Here is a 21,824-nt window from a genome sequence, read left to right as displayed (position 1 = left end):
GTAAGGGTTATAATCCATGTTGAGGGGAAGAGCAGATTTAAAGCGGATGGCAGATGGAAATAAGAAAGCTTTAGTCAGTTCTTAAAAAATAAAAAACCCTAAAGCAAAAAAACAAAACAAAAAAACAAAACAACCCCAATATCCCAAAACCATAGATGTCTGTAACAAAAGCAGGTACATTTAGTAGTTTTTGCAGCTGGTAAGCTGAAATAAGACACTCATGTACAAAGCAGATGAAATGAAGTTGCAAAAATAAATGTAAATTCTTCAGCTTTTCTTCTGATGGCCTAAAATCTAAATAATTAAATGTTTAAGTTTTTATTACTTAAACATTTAATTTTAAACTATAGGCAAAGAAGAACTACAACATCTTATAGCTGAAGAAAAATTACAAGAAAAAGCTACACAATTTATCTTTCTTAAGACACACAGAATAAAACAAATGGCAGAGTGTGGGTTGGGGCAGGGAGACAAAGTTTCTGACAGGCTGTACAATCATTTGTACACAACCAGTCACTACCAACAACAAAAACAAAAAGACACAATCCTTACATAAATATAAATCTGGAAGTCTCCAACTTGGTCTGCTTTTATTTATTTTGGTTAACCATCAGAACACACCTGCTTTGATCCAAGAGTTGTTGTTTTTTAAATGACAACATAAAAATATGGAAATACCATGCAAACTCTAATGAATTATTCTACAACAAAGTGAGATGGGTATCACAGCAATAATTCTGTAAACATATTATAAGGAAACTTGCATCAAATTCTATTGGGCCACAATATCTTTTTTCAAGAGGATTTGGAATGGAACATTTAGTCATTCAAATAAATAAGCAAGCAAAAACTTCTCCAACATGATTTAAACTTAAGTATAGTAAAAATGTCTTGTAGTTTTAAAATCCTACTTAGGTCTAAAAGCCTATCATTACGTTCTCACTCTTTAGGAAAGATTTTGAAGTATTGTGGATTAGGGTTTTGAAGTTAAAAAAAATCAATATAAAAAAATTATGCTACATTCTACTGAAGTAGTTAAAATACACCTAAAAGTGAGGTCCTTAAGTAATGTATTAAAAATCCATATACAAAGCACTTTGAATCTCTATTGTGAGTTCAGTCTTTAAACTTCACATTTTCAAACTTCATCATTATTTATTTCTTTGTTTCCTGAAGGCCACAGAATAACACAGTATAGAAGTACCCAACAGGAGTATAAAATTAAGTTGACATTAGATTATGAATAACAAATTTTATTAGCTAAAAAATATAGTACCTACTCTGGGCCCAGGCACTGTCTTAAGTGTATTAAATGTACTACATATCATTTAATCCTCACAACAATCCTATGAGAACATCCTCTTTATTTTACAGATGAGTATACGAAAATACAACTTAAAAAAATCCAGAGGGGCCATGATTCAAATCTGGGCAGTATGGCACTAGAGTCTGTGATTTTTACCCCAATATATATTTATTGATTTCAGAAAGGAAGGAAGAGGGAGAGAGAGATAGAAACATCAATGATGAGAGAGAATCATTGACTGGCTGCCTCCTGCACTCCCTCCTACTGGGGATCAAGCTCGCAACCCAGGCATGTGCCCTTGACTGGAATCAAACCCGGGACCTTTCAGTCTGCAGGCCGATGCTCTATCCACTGAGCCAAATCAGCTAGGGCTCTGTGATTTAAATAAATAATTCTCAAACTTTTTTGTAATACAAATTATTTGGTGATCTTATTATAGACTGAATTGAATATGGCATGAGATTGTGCATTCCTAACAAGTTCCTGGTGATGCTGATGCTGGTCTGGGCAGACATTTGGAGTATCAAGGCTCTAAACTACTGTGACACACTGCTAAAGATTAAGTTACTTTAAAAAATTATTCCCAAAACACACAAGGTCAGGGAAGACTGTGATATTATTCATTCCTAATTGGTTAGAAGAGCTCTTACCCAGAAGGCATTTGCCATTTTTTCTATTTGTAAAATTTGTAATTTTACTGAACATGTCTGCTTATTTTTAGGACTCTTGTTGAGTGCTCCCACCGTTACTCTGCCTGGATTTTTTGGCTTTGGAAAGAGGAGGAGAGAGAATCTGCTAGGTAGAATTATATATTCACCGCCCTGGCCTTCTCCAAGCCCAGCTATCTTTTCTTTGATTCCAAGATTCAGGAATCAAGTTAAAAAGGAGACAAAATAGGGCTTCTTTATCTTGATAAATCACCTAAGCAACATGGAAGATAGTTAAATCTATTCCTTTCCAAAATAGCCTGTATGTATACCCCAGAATGACTTTCCTAGAAAAAAATTTCTAGAAATAAGTGCTAATGAAAATCTTTTGATAAAGAAGGAATGGGAACAAGCTGCTTTAAGTTAATAATGCCATAAGTTTATGTGTTACTGTTCTGGAACATGTAGAAATGGATCATTCATTTTACCTAGGCCTCAAAATTGTGCTTTTTAACAACTGGCCTTATAGAGAAGCTCAGCTTCCAATAAAATAGCAAAAATATAAATATTAAATTTAATAAGAAATATAACAGAACTGGTCATTTTAATTTGTTTCCTCACTATGAATCAGTTTATAGCTGCCAAAAATGCTAACTATATTCTAATAGATTTTGGGGCAAATATGAAGATACCATGTATCTGTCCTTGAATAGCATTAGCTAGATGCAACCAGATTAGATGTTAATACATGGCAATTATTTTGCCTCTAAAAAGCACAATTTTCCACATTTGCAAGTTTCTGAGTAAACTGTCAAAACTTTAATACTAAGAGATCTGTGCTACTTAAAATATCTGCATGCAAAAGTTTATACAGCAGATGAAGTTTTTCTTCCTAAGTGGCAGATATTAATGATGCAGCCCTAATAACACACCAAAGACAAGACAACACCCACTCAAAAAAATTCCAAAACATGCACAACAACTGACCCAAAACATTGAAAAAAAAAAAATACCTTCATTTTTGTCAGGTGATGATGAACCTAAAGTATAGAACAAGAACTCAGTATGTGGCTTGTCTTTTTAAAATTAGCTTTGTCTTTATCCACTGGTCAATCTCCTAATACAGTAATATATAAGCGACACACTTATCATAACATATTAACAAATATAGGAAAACTGATAGGCAATACGTACGCTGTGACTGAGACACCATTTTTGTTCGACTTCTTCCTCTAGAATCTGTCTTAGCATTTCCTATGCCAGCAAGTGGTGCTGAAAGCTTCGCTCTCACCCGACCTAAGAAATAAAATTTTTTACATAAATAAAGGCAGGTTTGTATAATATTTAGTAACGAGGGGGGGGATCTCACTAAAATTTTCTAATTGAGTGTGGTTTCCAAGTATTCTTAAATTCTGTAATAATAGAGTCATCACTTATAGGTTATACTTCTCTTAAAATTTTAAAAATACATACTGTTTTTTATATGTTCCACCATAAGCTAAATTTCCATCAAGGATAAGAGTAAAATCAAACTAAAAGATTTCTATTCTTAGTTTGATTAGTCCAGTAGAATTATAACTAAGAAAGTTACCATAGACATTCTATTTGTTTCTTAACTGGTAATTCCAACTCTAAAATTTCAGTATCTGTGACATTTATTCTCAAATCTAGAGTATATTAAATAAAGGAACAACAACCCAAACAATTCATTTAACTGAAAATATACTTCTTCTAAAGGGATTTGCAAGAACATCTTACTAGGTAAAATATTTAATCCTGTTATCCTGTGCTAAACATCAGATTACTACAGAGGGATATGGATGTGTTTACCATTGTCTTCCCCCAAGCAACCAATCTATAAAAGTGTAATATGCTAATTAGACCAGACAGCCGAATGACCTTCTGGACGACCTTCTGGATGAAGCCGGGGCTGCGAGGGCCAAAGCAGTGGAGGCTGGGAGGGCCAAGCCCCTTGCACGAATTTCGTGCATCAGGCCTCTAGTTTCATTTATAAAATGATTTGAGAAGTAACTATCACACAAAAGTTGGCAACTTTCTCAACACATTTCCTTCTCTACCTCTCAGTTGTACTCCATTCTCCTCTATGAGACTCATCCCCTCCACAAAACCAGGCCACAAATATCTATCTCTGGAGCTCTTAAACCAAAAGAGATGATGCTTATTAAAGCAGGTACTTGGGTCTTCTTAAGATATAGTTTCAACCACTATCAAAGCAGAACCAATACCAAACAATCACAAAGAAGGGCTCAGAATCTTTTTTATTAAAAGGTACAATTTGTAGGGCAATCACAATATACTGCCTAGCCTGATAGGACTATATCAGTCACGAAAAATAACCGGAATAGTAAGGAGAAATTACAAAATTAAGATAAGAGAGTAAGAATTGGGAATAAAACAAAAGCAAAACCAGAAGTATAGTTGGTAGAGTCCTGCACTCTATCAACTTCTTTAAGGTTCCATAAAAAAGCCCATAGTTTAGGCCTTTCACCCTTTTAGAGTCTGTTTAGAGTTGGATACAATGTTCTCCTGACTAAGAAATAAAACAGAAAGATAAAATTATTATTTTTGAAATAGAGAATTTATCCAATATAACGAAAAAATTAGGATAAGTTAAGTATTGGTACTACATTCTAAATTACAATGACACAGTGCCAGAAACCATTTTTATAAAGAATTCCAACTTAAAACATAAAATATGAAAAGATTTCAAATATATCTGAGTAAATATGAGAAAAAGAACAAGTTAAATCTATTTGGTTTTGTATCACAAGAAAGTGTCATATCCATGTCAAACTTAGGAAAAAGAAAATGTGTATCCAATCAGCGATTTAATAAGACAGACTTTATGTAGAATAAATATAAAAATTGAATTTTTCCTTCTCTTCAAATCAAAAAGCAATAAATATTAATTTTTAAGTAAGCTGGCTCAGTAAAATAAAATATTATATCTAGCAAGTTTTTTGTACTCTCAAATTCAAATCACATATGTAATTCCCCAGTAACTAATTAAAAAACAAAGATACATTTAAAAGCTGATGATATTTAAACTCCGATAAAGCAATGGCACATGCTTCCCCAAAGTATAAGTGAGTTGGCATACATTAAAAGAACATAAACACAAAAACAAAAGAAAAGCATTACTGTCACTATGGAAACAAATGGAACTGTGTGCTAACTTTATACTAGATATTATTAAACATGTTAAGCAATTATGTTTTTCCAGCATGAGATGATCGAAGATACAAAGCAAAACTCCGGAATGAAGAATTAAAAAAAAAAATCCACATACATAACTAACACAACCAAGCATAAAATGTAGAAGCTACCACAGCTGGCAAATAATATAGATTTGCAAAGAAATTAGCCTATTTTAGTTTTTAATATTTAATTCCTATTGATGAAAATATTAATATAGAGGTATGTGTGTTACTAGCAAAATGCATAATTCTTACCATCTTCGGATGCTGTTCCTAAATAAGAGAAATAAAACAATAACATTTCAACAAATTCTGCCAATGCTAATTGTTAAGACCTACTTTGTGACTCCCACCCAAAACTAAAATGAAAGGATAAAAACAAAACCTCCTCCTCTAATAGTCTTCAGTTAAGGTTCATTTTGACAAAGAACAAAAATTGAGGTAACCTAATGACTCACAGCACAAAAAGGTTAAAACTAGGCAATTGAAAATGACAAAATTCCATAACGTAAACTTTTTTCCTGCTGTATTTCATACTCAAAATTTGAAATGATGAAGAAAATCAGGAAAATTAATCACTCAAGAAAGATGCAACTGTCATTATTTCCCTTTGAAATGAAGATTTTCATAGATCTTTCCAGAGTAAGAATATTTTCGGTGCATTTTCAAAGTTAGTCCACAAGAGAACTAGAAAAGCTAACTGGCAAACATAGGAACCAAATCCACGACCTAGGCCTCACTAACCCAGTATTGTCACCAAAGCATTATAAAGGCCTATCAATTCATCAGCTATTTACTCAACATTTATGTTTGCTCCCTAAGATGTCAATGAAAATGAGCAAAAATGACCAAACACAAATATCATAGCTCACTACTACTAAAGGGCAGTAACAGATGTCTGTGTGTATATAGATATTTTTTAAAATATAGGATTGAGCATCAGTGAGAGTAACACATCACATAACAAGTGTTCTGTCAAATAGGCTGTTTCTGACCCAAACAGGAAAATATTTTATCTGAAAAGTAAGAATGATTTGTTTTTAAAGGATCCATAATATCTCAGTGATAGAAGTCATATAAAGGGTTTGATGGACTTTCATTTCATTCAAAATTTTTTAAAAATTTATGAAATATATTAAACATTAGAGAAGCATAGAGACTAATATAAGTAACACTCATGTGCCCAATACATGATTAAATGTTCCATTTCTTCAGAATGAAAGATATATCAATTTCAGAGATTATGTAAAAATTGACAAAAAAATAAAGTTCTCCATTTTTCCTAGATCTCATACTGTGACTTAGAGATTCAATATCTTCTTACAACCTCTTTCATAAAACTCAAATTCCTTGGTAACATGAAGGTACCTAATGTAGTGAAGGGAAAGTGTGGACAAAATACTGCCTATTAATAGACAAAAAAATACCTCCCAGATAAAAAAAAAATACTATACTTTTTGTTACCAAGTAACAAAAAATCATTTGAATAATGATTTAAAGGCAAAGCTTAAAGTCAAGTTTTGATTAAATGTTAGTTTAAAAGTCACTCTTGAAAAGATAGCATCTGTAACTTGCATTTTATATTCATAAATAAGCAACTGAATCTGAAAAACATGTCATTTGTTTCTCTGTATCAGAGTTAGTAAACGAAAGAATTGAATCAAATAACTTATGAGATTCCTTTCTATTCTTCTAAGTCTGATATATCAGAGAAAAACGTAAGAAATCAAGATTATTACTAAGAGCTCAAGTAAAAACATTTAAGATAACCGATTTAACTTACAACAAACAGTAATCTAGTATTTGGGTAGACTGGGAAACCCAAAAATGGATATGCCTAACCTAAAATAAAACCACAACATCGTGTAGGCATTTTCACATTAAGATTGCTGCTAAATAAGCAGTCTATTTTCAGAAATGAAGAAAATAAAGATATTAAATAGAATCTAAGAACCATAAAAATCTTTAGTAATAGAATCAGGGAGTTCTTACCATCCATCTTGTCAGAAGTATCCTCTATGATGAAAAAGCAAGTAAAGAACAGAGGAAAACTTAGTATATTAGAAAAAATGAATATATAAGACCCAGAAAACATTATTTTTAAGAAGACAGAATTCATAGCATAGACATATATATGTGAAGCTTGTTTTCAACTAAAACATTAAATAAGATGAGGTTCCTACATAGCTAGAGACAATAACAACAACAACAACAAAAACCTATGAGTCTGATTTTTACTAGCCTAGAGAGAGAAGTGAGTGAAGCCCATGTCCTAATCTTGGACCCTTGCCATCATCAGGCAAACCCTCTGCTCTTGTCTGTTGAGTTTCTCCTAATCAGAGTCCCACCTTGCCTTGCTTATTCTTTTCCTCTGTAGCCTACAGGAAACCAAAAATCTTACTCTTAAGCTCTCTCATCATTATCTTATCTAGTGCCTGTTGCTCCCCCCCACCCCATCCTTTCTTAGAACTCTCAGGCCCTATAAAACCTTAAGTCTGGATAAAACTACTTCATGTTTTTACTCCACTACTTGAGGTGCCCAACAGAGAAAATCACAAAACCATGAAATCATACAGACTGGCACTATAAAAACTGGGATAATAATCAGGCTTTGTGTCTGTGCAGGAAAGTATTAACGTATCAAGTTTGAGTTGATCTTAAGGATCTTATGGGGCAGGCCTTTGGGAACTTTGTTCTGGATGCGCCCTATAACAATGAAAGGTTATTCTGTGTGCAAGATGAGGGGTGGAGGGAGGAATACTAGGTCTTAAGCCAGCTTCCCTGGGCAGAAACACTGGGAATATGTTCCTGCTTTTTACTGCTGGAGGAAGGAACACTTATGTGCAGCCCCTCATCTTCACCTCTGGGAGGGAGAACTTTGAAAGGTTACCCGATGGGTCTTTTTCCTTGCTGATCCTGCTACATGTCCTTTCACTGTAATAAACCCCAGCCATGAATACAACTGCCTCTGAGTCCTGTGAATCCTTCTATCAAGTGCCCAAATACAGGTGGCTGTAGGGAGTCCAGAATGCCCACTACTTGTGCCCCCTCAATGGCTATTCCAAAACTCAAGCCACTTCTCGGACACCCTGCTTTTTATTAGCACATGATCCTGACTCTGACTCCCAGGCGTCAACACAACCACCTCCTGGATGACACTTTTGTTAATGTCCACTCCCAACACCCAAATACATCTGAATCTACTACCTTCATTTCCTTCCCTTCTACATCAGCGAAACTGGTGGCCCTTCCACATCCAAGGTGAACTTCCCAGCTATGCTCTATACTCCCATTCCTCAGGCCTTTCATGAAATTTTGGTCATAAACTATTTCCTCTCATCCTTGCATTGTTAACTTCGTCTCTCTACTGACTCTACCATCTTAGGATACAAATATATTTAACTCCTCTGATTTTAATAAACAAAAAGTTCATTAACCTTTTTTATTTTATTTTGTTATTTTTTCCAGTGATTTTTAGAGAGAATGGAAGGGAGGGAGGGAAAGAGGTAGAGAGAGAGGGAGGGAGGAAATGGAGGGAGGGAGGGAGGGGGAGAGAGAGAGAGAGAGAAAAAGAGAGAAATATGGATTGGTTGCCTCCCACAGGCACCCCTACCGAGGATGGGGATCAAACCTGCAATCCAGGTATGTGCCCTTGACTGGGAATCACACCCAAAATCCTGCTGTGCTCGGGCAGATGCTCTAAACACTTAGCAACACTGGCCAGGGCCATTTTTTCTTTCTTTCTTTTTTTTTTAAAAGCTAATTACCTTTAACTACAAAAATTCCCCACAATGTTCTTTCAGTGCTAATCAAGCACAGCAAAAATTTAGATTCTTCTTCCAACTTCTTCCACAATTAACTGAAATCTGACTCCTGTCCACATGACACCAACAAAACCACTTATTTTCTTTTCCATTTTAGCAATTCCATAAACCCAGTTGTTGAGAACAAATATTCATAAATATGCATACATATATCAAGGCTTCCTTAACATAAATTATTGTCTCCCATGGCACCAAGCTTTCCTCTTCAGGATCAAGTTTTAAAGGGTAAACTCCAAAACACTCCTAATATTCCTAGTTTCCAAAGGATTTGGTACTTTAGTGGAAGAAAAAACCAAGAGCCACAGGAAACGAGCTCATTGTCCCCATGAACCTGGGTCAGATGAAGAAAAGAGAATAGAGGACAGGATACCTTTCCCTTCTTTAATGAAGCAAACATGCAATTCAAACTTTAAAGAACCAAAAGAAACAAATTAAGTCAATTCTCATGGCATTATTCTAGGCTTTCTTATGAAAAAAATGTTACAAATTAGCTTTCTATTTAACATTAAAACATTTCAAATATAATATTTTTGTGGTATTACAATGACTAGATATTAAATGTATTTTATTTTGAAGAGTTAGGATGAATAAGTTTTATTTTTATTTGTTTTCCAGTTTATTCCCACTTAAAAGATTAAAATGTAATTCATGTACTATAAAATTCACACTTTCATAGTATACAAGTCAGTGTTTTTTAATATACTCACAAGGTTGTACAACCCCCATTACTACCTAATTCCAGAACAGTTTCATCACTCCAAGAACAACTCAGACCCATTAGGAGTCACTCCCTACAGCCCTGACTCCCAGCCCATGGCAACACTAATTTACTTTCAGTTTCTGTGGAACCACCAAATCTGGGGTATCAGGATGACAATCCAACCAACTGACCTACCCAGCCAGGGAGGAAGGCACCAATCTTAACTTTCTTGTTATATTTACAGGTCTTTCAATTTGCATTTGTTTGATTACAACTGAGGTTCAACATTTGTTTTGGTGTTTTGGAGGCCAATTTTGATACATGATTTTCTTGATATATGTAGAATGTTTTTTCTATAAAAATAAGTTCAGGTGTTTCTCATAGGTAAGTATGTGGCAAAAACTTTTTAAAAAATATATATTTTATTGACTTTTCACAGAGAGGAAGGGAGAGGGATAGAGAGTTAGAAACATCAATGAGAGAGAAACATCGATCAGCTGCCTCCTGCACACTCCCTACTGGGTATGTGCCCACAACCAAGGTACATGCCCTTGACCGGAATCGAACCTGGGACCCTTGCGTCCGCAGGCCGACGCTCTATCCCCTGAGCCAAACCGGTTAGGGCAACTTTTTCCCTAACCATTTGTTTTCAGCCATTTGACTTTATGTTTTCACATGATTTAAGTCTGAGGAACTCTTCCCTCATGGGTTTTTTGGCCTTTATGTTTAGCAATTCCTTCTCCCACCTGAGATTAGATGAATAACTTTTATCAAGTTGCTCTATGTTTTTGTTCAACATTATAGTCATCTGGAATACATTTTTACATGGTGTAAAACAAGGTTCTAACTTAATTTTGTAGCAATGGTTTAGCCATGTGTCTAGACACCATTTGCTGAATAATTTATCTTTTCCTTACTGAATGTAGCTGTTAGCTTTATCACGTACTACATTCATACTAAACTCTCCACTTCCTACTGTGTTCCAATGATCTGTCTGCCTGGTGTTCCACCAGTACTACCTATGAGAAAGAAAAATGAAGCACAAGGCAGAGATAAACAATGTGGATAAACAACCTCCAACTTTAAAGTTGATGGACATAAAAAGAAAACTCTGAGTAGCCTTAGGAAACGTAAGTTTAAGCTTTTTTTTTTGGTGGAGAATGTGGGCATCGATAGTTTAAGCTTTGATTATGATTAATTCTTTCAGTTTTCCCAGGCCCTCAAAAGACTTTATTTTCTTGGTGAGGGAACAAAAGTGGAAGAAAGAGAACAGAGAAGCTGAATACAAAGCCAGTGTCATTTCTAGTCTGCCTTAGTAACCGGTGGATGGATGTGGCAGTAGTGCGGAACTATGAAAATGCTATAGGCAAATCATGGAATCAAGAACTTTTCCTTTGATCAAGATGATTAGGAAGACGACAAGAGGGAAAAGTGGAAACGTGACAGCTTACATACCTCAAAACCATGTCCCAAGTACAGAATCATATTAAAACATATGGACTATCCTTGATGGGCAAGAATAAAATAGAAATAATTATAATATTACCACCATTCTGACTCCACTGAGACAGGGAGAAAACTCAGTATAATTGCCCACAATCAGCTGTCTTACCTAGTGATGCATAGGAACCTGGATTCAGGGCACCTGCACCCAAGCGCCCACTCCGCATAGCCTGCCCAGCAGCATGATGTGCCTTGGCACCAGCAGCAGCATTCACATCGATGTCACTTCTCGAACGCTGCAGGCTTCCTGGAAGGGAACCGGCTTTGCTGCTGCCTGCTGCTACTATGGAAAACAAAGCAAAGGTAATCTATATTGTATAAATCACTGCAAACAGTGTAAAACTTATATAAACTTGAAACCATAACGCCTCATTTTCCTCTTCCATAAAATGGGAAAAAGAACTATACTTTGTAAAATTCATAGGACTGTTTCGCAGATAAAGAGGTGATTCTTATGACTGCCCCATGAAAATGAAGCTCTATACAACTAAATAGATGGCAGCACTGGTTTTCCACTATCAGAAAAATACAAAGACTAGTCCAGGAGTGGGGTCATTCAGAAAATAATGCGGGTTCTGCCACACTTAGGCAATGCAAATAGGTTATTAAATTTCTGATCTTTAGTTTTTCAGTTTTAAAAATGAAAAGTTTTACAGCACAGCTGGCATGGCTCAGTGGTTGAGCGTCGACCCATGAACCAGAGAGTCATGGTTCAATTCCTGGTCCAGGACACATGCCTGGGTTGCAGGCTCCATCTTGGGGGTGTGCAGGAGGCAGCCAATCAATTATTCTCTCTTATCATTGTTGTTTCTCTCTCTCCTCCCTTCCTCCCTCTGAAATCAATAAAAATATACTTAAAAAAAAAAAAAGGAAAAGTTTTACAGTGAACGGTGACTCATTAATAGGCTGTGAAGTGAACTGAGTAGGCCATGACAAGCATTTTAAAGAAATGAAACAATAGGAAACAGAGTACATCCATCATAACTAAGGGTAAGTAGTACTTTGTGAAGCTTCAGATAGTACTATATATGTATTACATGTATGCAATACACACATAGTGTATGGATACTGTATGCACATAATTGTATACACTATACTGTATATATATGTAGTATATGTATATGGTATACAAATATAGCTACAGTGTATATGTGTGGTATTAGGTCACTATATAAAATTATTTTCTCACTGTAGGTCAGATCAAGAGTTTAAATGTTTAGAAGAATTTAAAAGCTACACTTTAAAAGCACATCAAAATAGTTCTTAAAAGCTAAACCATTTAAAGCAATAGTTTTTAAACTGTTTTAATGTGACCCACAGTGAGAAATAGCATTTTATACAGTAACTTTTACTTTATTTACAGAATAGTCTCACTCTGGTCCTTTATTAAATAAAATATGTTATGACTCTTACTTAAAAAGGCAATTTACCTCTTCCAGCCACAGTTGATGGGTTTGCTGTAGACCATTTGGAAGAAAAGGGGCGACTGCAAGATAAAAGGAAATACTTTAGGTAAGAAGATGTAATTTATCTTTCCTCTGATAAAAACTGGTAAAATACCACTGAGTTTTCTAAAGAGTTAGAAGTACGTTTAATTTCCCTTTTACAAATCACGATACAACAGTTGTTACATACCAATCGCATCTTAGTAGCTGTGAAGCAATGATCAAATCAGTAAAAATGAATAAAGACTGTAAACTACAAAGACAGAGCCCAGTTTGCTGCTGTTCACTCTGGTTCTTGCACACATGACAATGCTCACCACCGAGGACTCAATTACTCTACAACACTTGTATTCTGAGATACTTTACTTAGAGGTGGTGTTATTCCTAGCACAGAGGGAATTCAGAGGAACTAAAATCTTTCTTACCTAAGTCATAATGGTTGTGGCTATTCGCAATCTGTGCAGTTACCACGTAGGTATCACACCACCTATAGCAGTGCTCCTGAGCGACTGGGTGGGGCAAGAACAAAGGCTAAGAACTACCACTGAGGATAACATGCACAATCAGAAAGCAAAGCAGCTCCAATAATCGAAGAATCCACATCTCTCAATAACTCTTGATTAATTATCTTTATGCAATGGTATTGTATAGCCCATAGATAAGCATATATCTAAATATGTAAGGACGATCTAAAAAGTATATAAATTTTAAAGGTGGGGAAAGAGAAAAGCAAAACACCAGGTGCCTCATCTGCCTCACTCTGGTCCTAATCCTGCATCAGAGAGCTGTCTCCAAAGAGACAGAAATTAGAGAGGTAAGCTCACATCCTGTGAGCTGTAGTTCCTGGGAAATCTGCAGGTACCTGTGGCACCACTAGGGAGTGCAGAAGGCATCTGAGATGTTAGCAATCTCATAGGGCTAGAGAGCCAGAAAATAGGGTTACGGCTGCCAAGCAGTAGGGTTGTAGCAGCCAACACAATGACGAGAATGGAGCTAAAGAGAAGTGAGTCAGATACTAATTTTGCCCCTTGAGGGAATTGCTGAAATCTGAAGCTGTGCAGATGAGGAACGAAAGCAGTGGAGTTTTCACCAGTTTACACAGTGTTGCCTAACAGTTCTGAAGATGACTTTAGAGTTTCCATGACAATTCCTCCATTGCAGTGCCCCAGAAATGGACTACTTACCATATAAACTATTTTGTGGATATTTTTAAAAAATGTATATAAATGAGTGCTTCCCAATCTTTTTTGCAGACATGAACATATAGAAACAAAATCTGAATCACTAAATTCTTTACCCAAAGAGAAGTTATACCAGCATGTAATCCAACCCTTGAGACATTAGACCAAAGAAAATGAGTACTACTTCAAATCATCGTTCTCTCAAGGCTTTAAGGGAAAGCAAGCAGATATTCAAGTATCCACCCAACTGAAGGCACACTGGGGAGTTGGGGAGAGGAAGAAATCAGTAATCATCATTTATATGACCTTACTTGAGACTTTCTTGTGAGCTAGATGAAGACCTGTCAGACTGTGGAAGAGATGCTACACTGCCAGAACTCTTTAAGTACGTTTGAAGACTCTTCTGATAAGATGGTTCAAGGGAATTATACAATGTTTCAGCTTCACCAGGAAAGTGGTTTCTAAGACCCATATATGTCCTGTAAAGCAAATGAGCAAATTTTTAAAAAAAGGGGGGAAAAAAGCACAAAATAATAGCTTTACATTATTAGACATTAAAAATAAAATGCATACATTCAAGAATGCAGGTGAGCATGCAGGTTTTTAAGACATCCACTGTATCTCAAGTGAATGCTTTCTAAAGTTAACAAGTTTTGGAAAAATGTTAGGCTTTTGAGAAAAGCAGATCAAAAGAAATCTGCTTTGGGGCTTGGGTATACCCCAAATCTCCAAACTTCAGGTGCCAATCTTGCACTTCAAATGTTAGAAAAGAATGAATACCAACTGCCCCACACAGTATCAGGTACATAACACATGCTCAATAAGTGACAGTTATTTTATTCACAATAAAAGGGAAGATGTATTATGATGGACTAGAAATACTGATGACTATACACATGACAACAAGAAGTAAACTGTGAGACATCTAGTACAGATTTAGTGGAGGAAAATCAATCTCAATTTCACTGAAGAGCTAATCAAAAGTAGAATAACTGGGACAATTCTAATATTTTCATTCTCCCAATATAATTCCTTTCAATGAAAAGACTAAAGTATTTTAAACTGTCACAAAAATACATTATAGACTTACTTTCTTGCTTCCACTCTGGCCTCAGCATCAGCATCATGAATTCCCTTTTTAATAGTTTCAACCAAGACGGCTGCATGTCTATAAAATAAAACATCTTTAGTGTCATGTGTAAAACTATATTTCACCACAAATAACACTTAATGCCTATGTGTTACACATCAATCACAAAGGAGAAAGGGAGGTAAAAAGATTAATTAGTGGACAATAATAAATCTAAGGCTGCAAGATTTTATAATAATCCACCTCATACATTTCATTCACATTCAGTTTTCTTCTGACAAGTTAAACATTATAAACCTGAAAATAATTATTTGTATATGAAATCCAAATAATGTATAAATATATAGTACTCAAATTATAAATTTTTAATGAATAAAAAATGATCTGTGTGGTTCGTCACTAACCCACCAATGCAGAAAATGATTTGCTAATAGTATGATCAGTTATAAAACTGAATAGAAGCTGCCACACATGAACTTAAAGAAAACTTGGAATTATATCAAATTATATCATGCCTACATTAAACAACAAATTCTATTTTCTTTAAAGGGGACTGTGGACAAATTTAATGACTTCCATAAAAATGGCAAATCAGCATCATTTTCAGCATAAATGTAGGCATATCCCAAGTTTCAAACTTGAAACCAACAAGAAATACAGCCATACAAATAGCCAGTGACTACCGAGCTACCTACATTTTCCTCTTGCTCATCTCAGAACGACATTAAGCACTGCCTATGACACCTGACAGCAGGTGTGGAGAAACTTTTTTTTATCTCTTTCCTTGGAAAGGGAGTGCCTTCCTTCTCTCATTAGTCATTAATTACTTGATTAATTGCACCTTGGTAAACCTGTCTCACATGACTAGAGATACATTTTTAATTTTTGCCCAATTTAACCTGGAGTATCTTATATGACTCATTCTACTTAAGAGACCCTCACTCACCTCACAAAGAAGAAAATCATACTATTCATAGCTACAACAAATCAAAGGAACATTACACCACAGCTTTAAAGGAAAACCAATACAAATAACTTTTAAAGCAAAATGGGAAATAACACAAAACCAGTACCATCAACTTCTAAAGAACTGGTAACACTGGGGAGGGGAAGGAGGGAGGATAAGGAGGGCTGATGCATACCTTTCCAATGAATGAGTCTGCCACTCTTGTAACAATAAATCTAAAAATTCAAATGAACGCCTGAAAAAGAAAAGTTAATTATAACTAAATGTTATAACATTATATTAATTTATAACTAAATACTAAGTAGCACTTTCTTCTATAATACTGCACTTTGAGCCCCAAATTGAAGAACAAGCAGCCCTCTGTATCTGTGGGTTTATACCCTTAGATTCAACCAACTAGGGACTGAAAATATTAGGAGTGGCGGGGGTGGCGGGGGGGAGTCCCCAGAAAGTTCCCAAAAGCAGAATGAATTTGCCACACACCAATCACTATGCTGAATCCACATGATGAAGTACAGTAGGCACACCCTGCTGTAGCCTATATGCAAATATAGGTTATATGCAAATACTATTCCATTTTATGTAAGAGACCTGAGCATCTGCAGATTTTGGTATCCATGGGGATCCTGGAATCAATCCCCACAGATTTCTAAAGACAACTGTATAAGACATGTTTTTGGTCATCTTAATTGTCATGTACTTACTTTAAGGTTCCAACTATTTCTATGGTAAGTAGTTAAAAAAGACTAAGAGTTCCCCATACATTTAACTTAAAATGCTTGTCAAATGTAAAATTAACGAATTTCATTTAATTTTAAAAATACTTATCAAATACCTACTATGCACTAGAAATTGAAGATATACAATGGTAATCAAGAAAGATGTGATGGATTTTCTATTTTTACAATGTTTCCTTAAAAAGATACACATTTGATTTTTAATCAAATATCTGTACATTTTCTCCTAAGCCTTCTAGTCCTCAACTTCTTCAACCGTCTCATTCTTGAGCTTCTCTTCTTTCTTGGCATCTAATGACAATACTTTTTCTCCACCTATCTTTAAACAGGTGCTCACCTAGTTTGTGTTGATCTCAGCCCACTTCCCTTTATAGTCAACTTGGGCAACATCATCTGTACCTGACTCCCAGCTATGCTTCTCACATCTAGATGTTGGTTCAATTCAACATCTTACATAGGCAGGCAGTGAAAGTCAACTCAAACACTACATACAAAAGAACACATGAAATTTTACCCTCTCAAACCCACTCTTTTGGCCCATATTATACAGATCAGGAAATGAGAAATAGGGAAGTTAAATTAAGTTGCCCAAAGTGATAGAGCTGTAACCCCTGGCATTCTGACTCCACAGTTCACAGTCTAAAATATTTGACATCACCACTCTCATGCATACCCAATTACCAGGTCTCCTTTCTACACTTGAAATCCTTTGAATTTATTTATTGAATAAAATCTCCTTCAATCAATTATCAACAATATAGCTCTAGTTCAGACCCTGCCTCTCTTCAATGAGTTATTAATATTCCCACTTATTTAAACCTTGTGCCTTCTTAATCACTGTTCATAGCTGGAATAAAGACTAGGATCGATGACACTACCTCCTCAGCAAAAACAGTCAAAGAATGGAACAATGTCAAAATTCCTCTTTATGACATTCAAAGCCTTCTATACTGACTTCAACCTACTCCTGGCCCTTCCTCCTCCACCCCATCAGGCACTTTTCCTACAGAAACCTTCCACTTATGTGCTCTGGCCTCAGTGGCCTATCTGACAGCTCTGCAGTGAGTGGCAGCTTTACATCTCTGTTTAAGTTATACCCCACTCACTGCTCCTACAGTTATTGAATTGCTTTCCCTTCTCAAAGAGTTCCATGATGTACTTCCCGACTCCCTCTTCTCTGTTACATTCCTATCCCTCAATTACCATTTTCCTCAACATAAGTCAGAGATCGGTCAATGTTTTCTGTAAAGAGCCAGAACAGTAAATACTTCAGGCTTTAGGAACCACATGCCATTTCTATTTCATATTCTTCTTTATTCCCCCTTTCACTCACCCTCCCCAAATGTTAGAAATAGCCTTGGCCAGTATAGCTCAGTTGGTTGGGCATTGTGCCATGTACCGAAAGATTGCCAATTCGATTCCCTGTCAGGGCACATGCCCAGGGTTGCGGACTTGATCCCCAGGGGGCGCGCAGGTGGCAGCTGACTGATATTTTGCTCTTACATTAATGTTTCTCTCTCCCTTTATCTCTCTCTAAAAAAATCAATTAAAAAATCTGAAAAAACACACATTAGAAATAGTCTTAGCTTGTGGGTTGTACAAATAGTCTTAGCTTATGGGTTGTACCATTTGGCCAGCGAGCTGTCATTTGCCAACCCTCAAGGAGAGAGTTAATGAACAAGTGTCACCAAAACTCCAAAACACTTACAGTAAATAAGGATGTCTTATCCATCTTCTTCCTAACATTCAAAGTATTAAATAAATATACTTATCAAACTTAAAAGAGAAAGAATTCTTTACAATTTTCTCAAACATCAAATGCACAAATCTCGTTTTTGCTGTCTTTGTTATTGATGGCGATATTAAAATTTGTAGAAATCATAAGAAGAGAGAGAGGGTGACTGATTGACCTGATATGGCTGTTGACTCTATGCACTATGTTCAATTCTACTAATGTGCATCTCATTTAATCCTCAGATCCTATGGGACTGATATCATTAGCCCTATTAACACGTGGACACTGAGGTTTAAAGTGATTCAGTACTTGCCAAGGCAGGACAGTCAATTAGTGGCAGCTATAGGACTCCAGCGGAGGCCTGACTCCAGACTCCGAACTCTCTAAAAACCAAGCAATCAGCGACCCAAATAAACCAAAGCTGAATACGACAAAACTGAGAAACGTGGGTAGTCATAATAATTGCTTCATTCCTTTTCCCTTATATGACATAAGATAAACAATTTTATTAAGGTTTCTAGAAGGCAAGAAATTAATAACAACTAATTTTTGCACCAGACTAAGAATAAAACAAAATGCAATATTAAGGCCATACTAAAAAAAATATTTCCCCTCCAAACTTACCTCCTCACAGGAACTGATTTTGATGTGCAATTGCTTGTTATTAAAGGTATAAGTCTGGGTACATGAGTATGCTGAAAAAGATGTTTTAGAAAAGGTTGAAAAAATACTGGGCACTTCACATAATCCCCTTTTATTTGTCTTACATTCACGTATTTATATTAGTACAGGACAAAAAGATAATAAAATCTGATTTTGAAAGAAATTAAGGCCAGTCAAAAAGTTTTCCCAAATTAGAGTACTAGTAATGATAACATAGTTTCAGAAGGACAGGTGTGGTTGTAATATTATAAAGACAAGCTAATTGTACAACTGCAAAGAACCGTTAGGACAGTGTGACTCTGGGGGGGAAACACTAAGAGAAACTGGGCATGTATTTGTTATATTTTCTGAAGTACCATGGCTCCTCCTGGTAGAAGATAATAACTGCTTTGTAATCAAAGTAGGTAATCAGTATGAATCTACATACCTAACTATTGGGAATGCACTTTGAAATGGTGACTTTAACTGAACTTTCATTCTGGCTGAACTATAGCTCTCTAGAATTCAGGTAAAGTTCAAGAGGTATAATCTTCTGACTTCTATTAGTAATTCTTATGCTCTTATTTAGTGAAGCAAATGCTAAAAAGTTCAACATAGACATAATAAAATAGTAACTAAAGTATACATTTTTGATGCTTTATTTAAAGCTCTATTTTCCTTCTGAGTTAATGGTACAGGCTGGGTTACCTATGAAACAGGGTCTGAGATAGAGTTTAGCACGAGGCTATTAAGACATGCCCTTGGGATCAACACCTGTGGAAGGTATGAAAAGGAAACAGGAGTGGGCAGAGGAAGAAACTGACCTATGATATGGCCCAAGGATATCTTATCTAAGGGCCATTCGGGAGCTATAGAGTTAAAATGGCCCTTCAGCATAGTCTCAAATTGGTCCAAGATGGCCAAACCTTTACACTTCCACATCAATCAGTTAATGGATGAGGGCCATACTGAGAAGGGGCAAGACCGTGGGAAAGGCAGCTCCCTGCAATTGAGGCAATCCTTGAAGAGGCTGGCATGTGAAGGCTCTCTGCCAAGAGTGCTTCATTACAAGTCTTCACTGAAGTAGAATGTGCCTACCACATCTGCCACAATTAACTCAACCGAAATAAAAGAGAAAACTTTTTTTCAGCTACTACAGAGAGAAACCACCCATAGACTTGAAGCTGTTCAAGAGACTAGTGCAAGAGAGTGCTTACCTGCATGTCATTCAACTGTTACATTCAGCATGGAAGCACTCTATGGACCTGCTCCTTAGAATATCCAGAACTCATTCCTCAAACATTACTATGGAGTTAAAGTGCAAGGACAGTCCCTAAGCCACACACACAACCATCTCTCACCCACCAGCCTCCTCCTCTCTCTCATAATCTCCCCAAGGCCTGACTGCTGATTAGCCCACCTCCAACACATGGTAGGGATGGGGAGACACCTAACTATTGTGACACTATATTCAGGGGTAGCTGTGCCAAAGGAAAATAAAAAATGACCCTCGCAATGACAAAACATTCAACCAAATACTAAGAACAATTCAGACTTTAACTTATTAATATTAGTAGAGTTAACAACTTGAAAAAAAAAAAGCTTCTCTAGAATTAAAAAGAGAATGAGGAATCAAATAGAGCAATCTAAGGAAGTAGTCCCCTAGGAAGCAAACAAAATACAGTAGGTCCTCAGTTTACGTCGGAGATCTGTTCCTACGGCGCGACATAATGCGATTTTTGCTGTAATTCGGAACCCACCTACATAAGCACCTACGTCACTCCCATGGAGCACATACACAGCAGTAATGAAGTGAAACAGTAAAAAAAATTTAAAAGACAGATAACAATTCCTGACCTTTACTTGTGGTAAATAATAAAAACATAATGCACAAAATTACATATGTCGAAATGACGAAACTTTTTTTTTTATAAATAAATGGGAGATGGCGATGTAACCATGAAACGACCTACGTCGAGTCCAACATAACCTAAGGACTGTCTGTATATAAAACAGGAGATAACATAAACAAACAAAAACCCCACCTGATTGTATTTTCAGTGAGATGGAGGAACAGTATGTATATCAGTAATATGACAAGCTCAAGAACAGCAAAATGGATACTGTCAAGTGAGTAGAATTTAAGGGGGGGGTGTGTGTGTGGGGGGAGACTTATCTTTTTATCTCTGTTCTTTTGGGTATCTTCAAGATATGGATGATGAGAAATAGTAAAAATTTTCCTGTCATCATTTACAACTGTCTATAACATTTTTACTATTTTACATCTATAGCCTGTTACTACCTGTAACATTGTTAGATGTGCACACACACATGCATACATGTACTCATGTGTATATGTTGTTAAAAATGTTTACTTTGTAATACTCTGCATTATTTAAATGTTCCAGAATAACTATAATTACCATGTATTGCTTTTATAATCAGAAAAGTAATTCAAAAGTAATTTTCCCATTGGAGTTAAAAAAAATACCAATAACTTATTTAAGTACATTTTTAAAAGGGGAAAGGAGGGAGAGAAGAGAAGAACCTACCCGAATGATGAACCTGATTGCTGCACATCCAGAAGTTGCCATGACTTTTGCACTATTGGGGACGAGATTAAAAAGTGTAGGTACAATGGCCTCAGCGCCATGATCAAATTTGTTTCCCAAAACTGTTGATAGATGGCTACAAAGGAAGACAAAAATGCTTTTTAAAAAATAGTTTAACATTAAATATAGGTAGGACCATATAACTTTAAAATATTCTTTTACTCAACTTAAAATTTTTATTTTATTCAGTTTTTATGACAGAAAGCAAAAGAAAGAT

General features: G+C 35.8%; 1 protein-coding gene across 23 annotated transcripts in view; it reads right to left on the bottom strand.

Moving 5' to 3' along the window:
* The window catches only part of CLASP2 (cytoplasmic linker associated protein 2), a 136,086-nt gene that overhangs the window by 57,582 nt on the left and 56,680 nt on the right, over positions 1-21,824 (bottom strand). For 15 of the 23 annotated variants that reach the window (XM_014548388.1, XM_014548392.1, XM_005877095.2 and 12 more), the window contains 11 exons: positions 21,548-21,683; positions 18,978-19,048; positions 16,057-16,116; positions 14,915-14,992; positions 14,136-14,303; positions 12,629-12,684; positions 11,308-11,481; positions 7,164-7,187; positions 5,427-5,444; positions 3,148-3,249; positions 2,967-2,993 (listed from right to left, as the gene is read on the bottom strand). In XM_014548388.1, the coding sequence (XP_014403874.1) occupies positions 2,967-2,993; positions 3,148-3,249; positions 5,427-5,444; positions 7,164-7,187; positions 11,308-11,481; positions 12,629-12,684; positions 14,136-14,303; positions 14,915-14,992; positions 16,057-16,116; positions 18,978-19,048; positions 21,548-21,683 (914 nt within the window). The remainder of the gene's footprint in view (positions 1-2,966; positions 2,994-3,147; positions 3,250-5,426; positions 5,445-7,163; positions 7,188-11,307; positions 11,482-12,628; positions 12,685-14,135; positions 14,304-14,914; positions 14,993-16,056; positions 16,117-18,977; positions 19,049-21,547; positions 21,684-21,824) is intronic. The other 8 variants (XM_005877096.2, XM_014548391.1, XM_005877098.2 and 5 more) reach the window with 2 other exon arrangements.

Source organism: Myotis brandtii, unplaced genomic scaffold (genome assembly GCF_000412655.1).
Source record: "Myotis brandtii unplaced genomic scaffold, ASM41265v1 scaffold506, whole genome shotgun sequence".
NCBI lineage: Eukaryota > Metazoa > Chordata > Mammalia > Chiroptera > Vespertilionidae > Myotis > Myotis brandtii.
The sequence above is the reverse complement of the archived record's forward strand: the minus strand, read 5'-3'. Positions and strand labels throughout refer to the sequence as shown.